We start from the raw sequence: 12,514 nt of genomic DNA, 5'->3' as shown, positions 1-12,514 counted from the left end.
ACTAATCATGGCAGCACAAGAACAAGCTCTGAGCACAAGATCCATAGAGGCTGGGGTCTATCACACCAGGCAAGACCCCAGGTGCAGGCTGTGTAAAGATGCCCCAGAGACAATCCAGCACATAACAGCAGGGTGCAAGATGCTAGCAGGCAAGGCATACATGGAACGCCATAACCAAGTGGCCGGCATAGTGTACAGGAACATCTGTGCCGAGTATAACCTGGAAGTCCCGAGGTCAAAATGGGAGATGCCCCCAAGGGTGGTGGAGAATGACCGAGCTAAGATCCTGTGGGACTTCCAGATACAGACGGACAAAATGGTGGTGGCTAACCAACCGGACATAGTGGTGGTAGACAAACAGAAGAAGGCGGCCGTAGTGATCGATGTAGCGGTTCCGAATGACAGCAATATCAGGAAGAAGGAACACGAGAAGCTGGAGAAATACCAAGGGCTCAGAGAAGAGCTCGAGAGGATGTGGAGGGTGAAGGTAACGGTGGTCCCCGTGGTAATCGGAGCACTAGGTGCGGTGACTCCCAAGCTAGGCGAGTGGCTCCAGCAGATCCCGGGAACAACATCGGAAATCTCTGTCCAGAAGAGCGCAGTCCTGGGAACAGCTAAGATACTGCGCAGGACCCTCAAGCTCCCAGGCCTCTGGTAGAGGACCCGAGCTTGAAGGATAAACCGCCCGCAGGGGCGTGCTGGGTGTTTTTATATATATATATATATATATATATATATATATATATATATATATATATATATATATATATATATATATATATATATATATATATATATATATATATATATAAAACAAAACACAAACACACATAACATATAATATAATTGCAAGGAGGTATTTCTGTAGTCTATTGATTACTAGATAAGGGGTGGGATTAAATAAGCTTATGCTTCTTCCTGCTCCTTTTTGAACATGACAGTTATTTGTAGATGTGGTTGCTCGTTTTCCTTTTGTTTTGCTTTGTTTGTTTGTCTCTTTTTAATTCTATGTGTTTGTACTTTTTCAACATGTTCAAAATAAAGATTCAATCAATCAATCAATCAATCAAACGTCGTAGCAGCTACCTCTGCTTACCACAAACACACTTCTCTGCTACATTGTGCCTGTCAGTACCCACACAGCGGATATATGTGCGCAATACGTGGTTCTGGGAAATCAGGCGGTTAACTGTCAGAGGAAGTGAATTACCGACGTTTATGCAGAGAAGAAAGCAGCGATGCCTGAATCAACCGAGCACGTTGAGGGAGGAAATATGTCTCCCATTTCCCCCCTCAACGAGGACACTGAGGACGAGGACGTTGGGGGGGCAAATACGACTCCTATGTGTCCCCCCAACGAGGACGTTAAGGACGAGGATGTTGAGAGCGCAAAAACGACTTGTACTTGCCCGCCCAAAGTTCACCCCCTATTAGTTGTAGGTGCAGTTTGTCTAATTGTAGGTGCTCTAGTAGTTGGTCTACCAGCTTTTATCCTTTATTCGAAGGGTAAAAGTGAGTGTGTCAAGGAACCCAGTGCTGATTGCCCTTTTTCAAAAGCTGCTGTGGCCGCAGACTCCGAGAAATGTTCACGGATTGGACGGTGAGTAACATTTTAAACTTCTGACACATTTTTGTTTTTCACATTACACATAATATTACGCACCAAATGCAAACTTTAGCGCTAAAAACATCTTTGAGAATTACGCATGTATAATATTTATAAAATGTTTACAGTTACACAACAAAATATACCTTAAAATATGCTAAGCAAAAATTTTAAAAAAGCATCAAGGTAACAGTTTGACTGTTTAATTTTTCAACCTTTCCAGACGGTTTTCTTTGTACCCACTGTTGTTTACGTGTGTGTGTGTGTGTGTGTGTGTGTGTGTGTGTGTGTGTGTGTGTGTGTGTGTGTGTGTGTGTGTGTGTGTGTGTGTGTGTGTGTGTGTGTGTGTGTGTGTGATCAGATCCCATCATTAACTTCAAAGACCCGGATCTAAGACCTGTTTTGTTCCCAACTGAAAAATCAGTATTGTTACTGACATCGTCTGTACTGACAACATAGAGGCATATAGGGAATAATATCAGTACAATATCAGGGTAAAGCGTGTAGACATGCTGGTCCAACATGTGGATATCACACTTTGCCTCTCCTAATTTAAACGCATACTTGTGTTGCAGTAAGCTGCAGTACCAACAGTGATATTTTATTTCAAGCCAACATGAAAAGAAATTTTTAAAGATTTTTTTGCTGCAGATTGTGAAGAACAATGCATACTATTCAGTCAGTTAAACACTGGAATGTATCTGGAGTGTATCTTATTCGAATGATTAGTGGCATATGGGGTGGCTGTAGCTTAGGTAGTAGAGCGGGTCACCTCTTAACCGGTTGTTGGTTCGATCCCAGTCTGCATGCCAAATATCCTTGGGCGAGATACTAACCCCAGGTTGCTCTCCCATGCATCCATCGGAGTGTGAATGGTTTGGATGGTAGTTAGGTAGCACTGAAAACCTGGGTGAATGAACAAGTTGTATAAAGCCCTTTGCTAGTAGAAAAGCCATTTACTATATTACGAAAACATTTACATGTAAATGCATATCAGCTAACTAGCATAACCCTTGGTATCAACTTGTTTAGGTCACAATTCTAGTATCAAGTCTTCCCAGTCCCCTAAAGAATATCAGCTTACATTCACCATTTTTCTGATTCTGTCATTTCTTTTTTTAATTACTCAGCTTTTTCTCGTGTAGCGTTCAATTCAGTTAATTTAAACCTTGTAATCTTCAGTCTTATTTAAGCTTTTTTTGCTACAACTTTTAATATTTTTCTCAGTTTTTTTGTTTGAAACAGTATGTAATAATTTACTTCCACTTTTTTTTATCTGCAAACACAATGCTACTGTCTTTTCTGCATTTTCTGCATACAAATTTTAACTTTCTCACTAATGTATAAGTCTTTGGATCAAAATAAAGTTGGTCCTCCTTATTCACCTAAATTCAGTGCAGGTTCAGTGCAATTACCAAAACCTAACACAGGATTAAATCCTTTCACTTTTAAACTGCTGTTTAAATTGCGTTTCTACTGAAACTGAGCGCTCAAAATGCTTAGTTCCATCAGAGAGCTTTGTGGTCAGCTTCATCTGTCCAGCATCAAACCCTATGGAAAAAATCTTGTGTGTGATATTTGACATATTTAACTTGGTGGTTAAATACTGAAATGAGGACTCTTCTTTCTGTGATAGATGGTTAAATTGGAATTCATGCTCTTATTTCCTCCCACTTGGACGATTGCAACTGACTTTACACTGGTCTCAGTCAGTCCTCTCTGCCCTGTCTCCAGCTTGTCCACAGTCCTGATGCTAGGCTCCTCACAGACACCCGAAAAAGTGGATTTAGGATTTATACAATTTAAGACCCACCTGTTTGTCTGGAAATGATCACGTTATTTTAAAAAAAACAACGTTTTGTTTATCGAGTGTTTTTTTTCTTCCATTTTTATAGACAATAACATTTGAACATAAACAACAAAAGGAGGACCAACCAAACAAAAATAAATAAATCAGGGAGATTAGGCCATTTAGGTATAAGTTTGACATACACAAGGTTACAAGTTGAAAATTATGTACAACCTGGATACATATTATTACCAGAGATAATATAAAGGAATACCACAAGACTAGAGAGTAATTTCTCAGAAAGAAAATGTTTCCATTTCTTCAAGTATTGCTCACATTTTTCTGAGGACAGTCTCAAGGAGAAGGTTAGTCGCTCCATAACGTGAATTTCTTGTAGTATTTCTGTCCAGTCCGAAACAGTTGGAGGTTCCTTTTTCAACCACTTGTGTGTTATAGCTTTTTGGCTGACCACCTGAAATACCTGTAGCAGGTATCTGTCTTGTTTCTTCAGTCCAATTGGGATGTTGGCTAAGTAAAAGACACTGAAACTCCTCTCAAGATGTAACCCAGTTATCTGCTTGGTTCTTTAGACCACTTCTGTCCAGTAGGGGGCGATTTTAGGACATTCTCCAAAAATATGGAAGTGGCCTACTGAAGTTTATGGAGTTCTTTAAGCTTAGGGGTGATTAAAAAAACCTCAGAGTTTTGTTTCCAGGTGAACTCTCTCCATGGATCGGAGCTTGAAGTAGTGGCTGTGGTTTTACATATTTTAGACCAATCTTCTTCAGATGGATTTATTCCAGCCTCTTTCTCCCATCTGAGTTTAATGTAGGTGGTAGACAGTTTCCTTTCTGTCTGTAGTATTGAGTAGGTCATAGAGATTTGTTTTGTCAGTTTCCCTTTACATGCATTTATAAATATTTGCACTAATGGCTATTTCTCCTTGGACACAATATCTGTATTAAAATTATGTCTTAATTGGAGATATCTAAAGAAGGTTGTAACTGTCTGACATTTGTTGAAAGGTATCGACACCTTATTGAGATGATATTTTTCAGTATGCGGTAATACCAAAGTTTCACCAATATTTAAACCTACTATCAGTTTTTGCGGGGGTGAATTTTGTGTCATATGCTGGCCAGTGTAGTATTCTTGCATCACTTTCTTTTTTTTCTGCTCTTGACGAAGGCGGTCGCACTTTTCTCCTCTCCTCCTCTCCCTTAGCTTCCCTGCTTAGCCTCTTATGTCCTTGTCTAGTCTCGTGTATTACTTTTCCCTGGAACACTCTCTCACAGTCTGTTCTCTAAAACCTAAAAGAGGAATTATGGATTTGATCAACTGGTCCCTAAATGCAATTGACACCCCTTTCTCAACAAGATGTTTGGGCTCGGGTGAGCCTGAGTGCTGAAGATATCTACCTATTCGGAACCATGGTAACAGGGTTCTGGCTGATCGGAGCTGGCTTGGCCCTGACTTATCGAAGGATTAAGAAAGCGGAACGGGCTGTTCAAACCCCCACAAGGCTGCCCGCTGGGATTGGAACGATGGGAGAGGCGTGAGTTTCTCAAAATGGGCTCATTGAGTCAGCACGGATAAGATCTTGGAGAGGCTGACGGCTGCTGTGAATACTCAGAATAAGATCTCTGACTGCAGACTGGATACATCTCGGAAGGGCTAGCTCGGAATAACATCTCTGGGCGCAAATTGGATGACATCTCGGGGAGGCTCACTGCCGTGAGTTCTCAGAATCGGCTCCTTGATCACAAGAAATGGCAACATCACAGAACGCAAGTATGGTGAAGCTCGCGGCTCTCCAACGGGAGATTGAGAGACCAGTGTTGGACTGTAGAACTGCTTTGAAATTCATGTGAGCTGTTCGCACTAAAGTAAAAACCACCATCACTTCACGCGGATACCCCTTTGGCCCCAGCTGCAGTGGTCTCAAGGCTGGAGCTGAACAACACCCTGATAACGACTGTTGAGTCTGTTCTTTCCCATTCCATGCAAGGCCACCTGGGTTGGCTGGAAGACTGTTTACTTAGCTTGGCAGGGCGAAGGACACTGTCTCAGCTGAACTCTGGACACGCACACACATACATATACACTGATATGCACACACTCATCTCCCCTCCCTTTCCAAACGCCTTCGATGCTTATTCCCTTCCGATGCTGACGGGGATCAAGGAGACCAGCGCACAGGCTGCAGGCTGCAGGCTCGGATGTACTGTCTAATTCGGCTGTCTCTCACCCTTTACCCACTCCTGTTGCTTGTCATGTGTTTCTTTGGCGTATTAAGGGTTGTTTCATGATCTTTGTGCAGAGGTGGTTTTTTTCTGTTCTCAAACTGATCTCCCTGTTGGAGCTCAGTCTGGGGGGAGTTATTTTTTTTCTCCTTATCTTTCCTCATGTGGTGCATTTTCCATTGTTATACCTCTCTGACCTGTCTTTCCCATTTGATGTTTTGTGTAATGTATGTATGGTCGGAGGGTAAGATGACGCTGCCATTGCGTGCAATAGGTTGGTTAATTAGGTTAATTTGATTGTGGGACGTGATTGAGATTAAAATTCAGTGAACTGTGCGTCCCTAGCACATGCATCAACGAAGACAACACATCGTCGTGTTATTCAGTCATGGCAATTTAATTGTGGGACATTATAATTTTAATAAAGATTAAAATTTAATTGTGCACACATGATAACAATAACACTAAAGTGATAACAATGAACTGTTTCAGGGACATTCTTCAGAAAGGCGGCTCTGCAGTAGATGCTGCCATTGCTGCGCTGCTGTGCACCTCCATCATCAACCCACAGTGCGCAGGGATCGGAGGCGGGGTCATATTTACTGTGATGGACAGCTCTGGTAACAAAACACCCTTGCTCCTCTTAGCTCAGCCCTGCTGGGGAATAACATAATAATATGTCATCTTTTCAAAGGTAAAGTGAAAATCATCAACTCCAGAGAGACTGTCCCCAGAAATGTGAACTCTGACCTGCTTAAGTTGTGTCGTAAAACCACAGAGCAGACCACGGAGTGGCTACAAGGTGGGCTGTTTTTCTGCCATAATGCTAATATTTATAATGTTTTAGTCTAATCTGCTCTTGGACTCACCTTTATGCCACAGTTAATTTATTCTGTACAGGTGGCTGCTAATGCACACTGAGTCATTCCTCTTTCCTCAAGAAAGCAAAACAGAAATGATAAAAAAGAGAGCAAACCACTACAGAGGGTTTGGCCGTTGGCATTTATTAAAGACAGCGAGTCAGTTTCCTATATGACATCTGTCAGAGTAATCGAACATAAACACAATGAAACACATGCTAATTAGTTTCAGAAAAAGCCAGAGAGATTGGAGTAGTTAGATCTTTCTCCAAACAGGTCTTAACAGGTCTTTCTCCAAATCATGCACAAGATGTAACACAAAAATGTTAAAGCTGTAGTCAGTTATCTGTAGAGGTTTTTTTTTTTTTAATTCAGCACTTTAGTCTGCAAGACAAACTCAAGATATGAAGGATCATACCTTTGTTTTATCACCTGAGAGGGTTCTTGTCATCAAAGAAGCGAAGGAAAGAGACAGCATGACAGGTATCTCGTTAAAATGTCATCCTCCTCCTCACCTCAAACCTCATCTACTGAACAAAAGTCAGGACTCTAACACACTAAGGAGTGCATAAGCATTATTATTTAATTACTGTAAACAGACTGGACAATCAGCGCTTCCAACTCCAGGCAGTCAACAAACCAGCTAAAGTACAACAGCTGGTGATAAGCTAACATTAAAGCTTTCTTGCCAGAATGCTGTCCCATCTTTCCCATTTTCTGGTCTTCAATTAATGTAAATTCCTCCCCAAGACCAATCTTAACTCTCCTCACAAGTCCATCTTTATCAGTCATTGTTTCTAATTTGGCTAATCTCCACTCATTCTGTGGCAGATTATCTGTCTGTGGAGGTGAAGCTGGAAATGTTGTGAGATGCTAAAGTGGGGCCAGAGACACAGGCTGCTGTGGATGCACATGTCCCTGTCCCTTATGTTGCTGTCAGCAGAGTACAAATGACCTTCATGCATTACTCCCTGATTGTCTATAGTGTGTTGACTTTGAAGGGAAGCTGTGGATCCATATGTAGAATCAGCATAGTCTCTGTTAAGAAGTGTCTTTTGACAGCATTTGAGTATGGGATGGACAGCAATAAGAACTGGGAGTAGTTGGAGCAGTTCACTTGTGGCAGACATTAAAAAATAAAGAAATTAGACATTAGAATATGTGTGAGAAAGATGAATCAAGAAAAAAAAGGGGGCTACAGACACCATTTATTTATGGGGCCCAGAGTTCTGTGCTACACTCCTGCACACAGGCTGCATAAACAGTAAGAAAAGTAAATATAAGATATGCTAAATGCTTCTTTGATCCAGAAATAGTGTAAATATAGTGAAATAAACTTAAAATAACTGTAAGATGCAAAATGTTATTTATATGTATGTTAATTAGTTTATATGTTAGTTATTTACACCAAATTATAACAGACATCATCTCAGATTTAAAGGTCAGGACCTTACAGTTTACTTAAAACACGAGCAAATGTATGTGGGACTTTCCAGCACTGACTATCCATTATCTATCTAACCAGATAGCAGATGGATTGGGGTTCCTGGGGAAATTCGAGGTTATGAAGCGGCACACCGGCTTTATGGGAAGTTGCCGTGGGCCGACCTCTTTCAGCCGACCATCAAATTAGCCAGAGAAGGATTCCCTATTCCTTACTACCAAGGTCAACACATCCCACGCATTAATAATACGTCAATACGGAATGAAAAACACCCACAATGTGATTTCAAAAATACAAAGAGCAAACAATGAATGGTTCAGCTTTATTTCACTGTCTTTGTCTTTTAGGGAGTTATATTTAGATAAAAATGGGAACCTGCTTAAGACCGGTGATACTGTGAAATTTGAGAAACTGGCTGACACTTTGGAGACGATCGCAAACGAGGGACCAGATGTGTTTTACAACGGAACAATAGCAAAGAATTTAATCAGTGACATTCAGGATGCAGGTATTATCAGACGGGTTTCATCCTGCTCTCTTTCTGACCGTTTTCTATGTCTGCCAGGCACAATGTTCTAATTACAAATTAGAAAATTAATTGGCTCTATAAAAATCTGTCATCTCTCAAAGGCCACACTGTGATCTGTCTGGATCCATTCAAAGTCTTGATTATGAAATGCATTGTGTTCATTTTTGCTCAACAAAATCATTTGTTTCACTGGTTTTGCTCAGGAGGAAAACTCACACTGGAGGACTTGGCATTGTATCAAGCTAATGTGACTGATGCGTGGAATATTTCTTTGGAAGAGTACCGGATGTACTTCCCTCCGCCCCCTGCAGGGGGAGCCATACTCAGCCTCATCCTCAACATCATGAAAGGTTCCTGATTGTTGCTTCTAGCATGTAGAGTGTTTAATAAGGATCATTTTCTTATATGAAACAATCTTTACAAAAGTGATACACTAAGAAATCGATGTTTTAAATAAAAAACAAACAATTATTTATATTTTCAGGATACCAAATGAAATCAGAACCTAACACGACTGATGAAAAGATTTTGTTTTATCACCGTTATATTGAAGCTTTAAAATTTGCCAATGGATTAAAGAAACATATCAGAGATCCAAACTTCAGCTCAGATAAAATAAGTATCTCAAAATCCTACAGATTTGCACCTGCTTTATTGCATATAGTATGATTATATTTAAGTGACTAAATGGGTAAAAGGAGCAATACCACATCAGCCTCTGCTCTGCCTGAACCCACTGCTCCACCCCCACCTGCAGCTCATCCACAAACCACATCCCACCACAGTCGGTTTATGCACACTGATAATGAGTTGTGGTCTGAAGTGTTGTTTTTTGTTTTTGTTTTGTTTTTTGTAATATCTCTGAGCATTGCACAGTCGGACTTTGGGTTAATTTGCTGCGGTGAGATTGTGACTTTGTGTTAATGATCAGTTTATCAAGGGCATTTGCATATCACTACCGGTACTTACCCTCTTCTATAAGCTCTTATAGAAGCACTGAGGATGTACTTATTATTTTACTGCATAGAGTACTCTGAAAAAATGCTTTGTGTCTCAGCCTTTCCCAGTAACTCTGCATTTTTATTTCAGCACAATTCTGAGCAGTGATGTAACTTTTAAAACCTATAAGTATAAATAAATGTTTTTAAAGCAGATAAACCTAAATTACTTTTATATTTGTCTCAAAGTATTTTAGTATGTATTATTATTCATATTATGATTATTGTTAATTTTGTGTAATTCCGATGCTCTGTATTTCACACAGATGGCAAAGAATTTGACAGTGGATAGCTTTGCCAACCACATACGGAGCTTGATCAGCAGCGACAAGACTCACGATCCCCAGTATTACAGCAAAAACTCATATCTGGACAGCATCGGCACCACACATGTATCTGTGCTGGCTGAAGATGGATCTGCTGTGTCTGTCACCAGCAGCATCAATGATGGGTCCGTACCTGCATCATTCTGTTTCACTGTTAGAAACCAGCTGACTTTTCCACAACAGTGTCACAGGGTTTAGACCTAGTTCATTTAATGTTTACTCTTTACAGATTTGGGTCCAATGTCCTCTTTTCAAGCACTGGAATCATCCTCAACAACCACCTAAATGACTTCTGTGGTAGAGCTGATAACATCTTTCATGGTAAGGGATCAGCAGGATTCCTTCTAAATTTAATATTTAATAACAAATATTCTGGACCTCTGAGTTCTGATAGTACTAATTTGCAATTTTAATTCATCTTCTAAACTAATGTGTTAAGCGTGGTTAATATAACATATACTTGATAAATATGCATGTTTGTACATATTAGCGTGTCGCAACATAAGAAATTTGAAAGAAAATACAACAACACCTGGGGAAACTGCACACCATGAATTTTTAATCTAATAGTACCAAAAAAAGCACCACTGAGGAAATTTGCGGAGAAAATGTCATTTCATAATTCATTGTGGCGCATCATGTTTTGTTGATCATGAAAATGGTCAACAAAACTGCCAAACCAAAGCACATCAGGTAAATTTGAATTAAAATGGCATTTTTCATTTAATGTCATAGCCTGCTGAAATGTTTTGAATGTTTAAGAACAGGCACAGTTGAGCTCTGAGTGAACTTCTATAAACACAAATTACATAAACTCTCTAAATCTGTCCTCAGCTGGTCACAGCAGATGACTGCCCCTCTGTGAGCCTGTTGCTGTTGGAGGTTTCTTGCTGTTAAAAGGGAGTTTTTCCTTCCCACTGTCACCAAATAGGGGCTCATCTTATTGTTGGGTTTTGTCTCCATTGAAGTGGGTTAACCTTAGAGATGGGCCGATCTGATATTACGTATCGGTCCGATACTGACCTAAATTACTGAATCGGATATCGGAGAGAAATAAAAAATGTAATCCAATCCATTGAATATCACAAAAGCACCTCACAAAAATTGCGACATAGCGTAACCCAGCTTATAACCTTGTAGCACATCGGAGCAGTATGCGTCACGTGATAGAGTGGATGTAGCGTGCAGTACCGATCAGCAGTCTGGATGAGCAAAGTTTTGCCACAGGGCCAGGTAGGGCATGAACAGGGAGAGGGGGCACAAAGACATACTTTTCTTTCTTATTCTAATGTCTAGTTTAAAAAAAATTATCTGAATCTTACAACCAAAGTTTTCATCTGATGCAAAAATGTATAGAAATCCATTATTGTATATAGTAACTATTAAGCATCATGAGGTGGAGGGTGATTCCCTTTTATTATTTTTATTTCTTTTTTTTGTTGGGAATTGGTAACCCTATTAGTTTGGTTCTTTAAAATTGCTGCTAAGTACTTTTTAACATATCAGAATAGGGAGGATGGTGTAGGTTCATGTTTATTAGATTGATCAGTTTTGCTGAACTATGAAATATTTCGGGTGCAGTGCATTTTTTGCACACAGGTATAACAGAATGGCTTTAGCTTGATCTCATCATTCCGAGATTCATGGAGACATTTTGGACTGTAGTTTTGTCCTGCTATTCAAGGTCTTTGTTGTATTTCTCAGGGGAGCGGCCTCCCTCCAATATGGCCCCTTCTGTGCTGAAGTCTCCGTCGAAGACGCTGGTGATTGGAGGGTCTGGTGCTGAAATGATTCCACCGGCAGTGGCCTCGGTATGTATGCATGGTACACACACAAAGGTGCCATTATATATTAAATAAAATAAATTGATACGGACTGATGCCCGTCTTTGCTGCATCATAGCAACAAGATTCTTCGACCTAATTTATCCTGTAATCATCACATTCTCACCTCATAGATTTATTTTTTCTCTCCAAGGCGCTCATGAACCACCTTTGGTTTAGAAAGAGTCTTAAGGAGGCAATTGATACTCTGGTTGTTCTTGTAGACTCTAAAAGTGAAGTAAAACCTGAACCCAAGCTTGAAAAGGTAATTTATTCAATGTATTTAAATGATAAATTAATAAGTTCTACTTCTCTTGTTCCATCTGAGTCTCTCTCCTCTTTGCCCTGCAGGATGTAGTTGATGGTCTTGAAGCTCTGGGACATAAAATAGCAAAATTCTACAACACAGTTAACGCTGTGGAAAAGGCGGGCAGCTGTATCTCTGCATGGTCTGATGAAAGGAAAAAAGGCAAAGCAGCTGGTTACTGAGACCAAGAATCAGTGATGTTAGTTATAGAGTATGGTCTTAAGGTTATGATAGCAGAGCTGTTTGTTTTCATTTTTTCGAAATCTCTCAGTCAGAACATGGTGTATTATGTTTAAGTGGAAGCTAGCGAGCTAACTTCCTGCTAACTTCTAACTCTGTTAAATTTCATAAATTTAGACAGTTTGTAACTCTCAATGATGCCACAGTGATCGTTTGACTGTGGGACCCAGAAACGGTTAATGACATCAAACTTAAAGACCTGATAACTATTTCAAACTATTTACAGAACACCAATAGGAAAGGATGGTTTTGTTTTTTGTTTTTTAAATTTTTGCTGACAAGCAGAGGTGAAGTTTTTACTGTTTCTTCCCTCAGTAAACATAAACAACGATAGTATTCAGGAAAAAAC

General features: G+C 40.0%; 1 protein-coding gene across 1 annotated transcript; it reads left to right on the top strand.

Moving 5' to 3' along the window:
• Positions 1 to 1,238: 1,238 nt before the first annotated feature.
• LOC308404674 (glutathione hydrolase 5 proenzyme-like) lies at positions 1,239 to 12,107 on the top strand (the record flags this gene model as incomplete). The annotated part of the gene is made up of 12 exons (XM_080894826.1): positions 1,239 to 1,600; positions 6,131 to 6,258; positions 6,333 to 6,440; positions 8,024 to 8,192; positions 8,263 to 8,450; positions 8,675 to 8,821; positions 8,956 to 9,086; positions 9,736 to 9,920; positions 10,025 to 10,116; positions 11,500 to 11,606; positions 11,773 to 11,883; positions 11,970 to 12,107. The coding sequence occupies 12 exons, from the start codon at positions 1,239 to 1,241 to the stop codon at positions 12,105 to 12,107; spliced, it is 1,866 nt and encodes a 621-aa protein (XP_080750952.1).
• Positions 12,108 to 12,514: the final 407 nt, after the last annotated feature.

The sequence above is a fragment of the Rhamphochromis sp. 'chilingali' genome (assembly GCF_963969265.1).
Source record: "Rhamphochromis sp. 'chilingali' genome assembly, chromosome: 10".
Lineage (NCBI taxonomy): Eukaryota > Metazoa > Chordata > Actinopteri > Cichliformes > Cichlidae > Rhamphochromis > Rhamphochromis sp. 'chilingali'.
The sequence above is the reverse complement of the archived record's forward strand: the minus strand, read 5'-3'. Positions and strand labels throughout refer to the sequence as shown.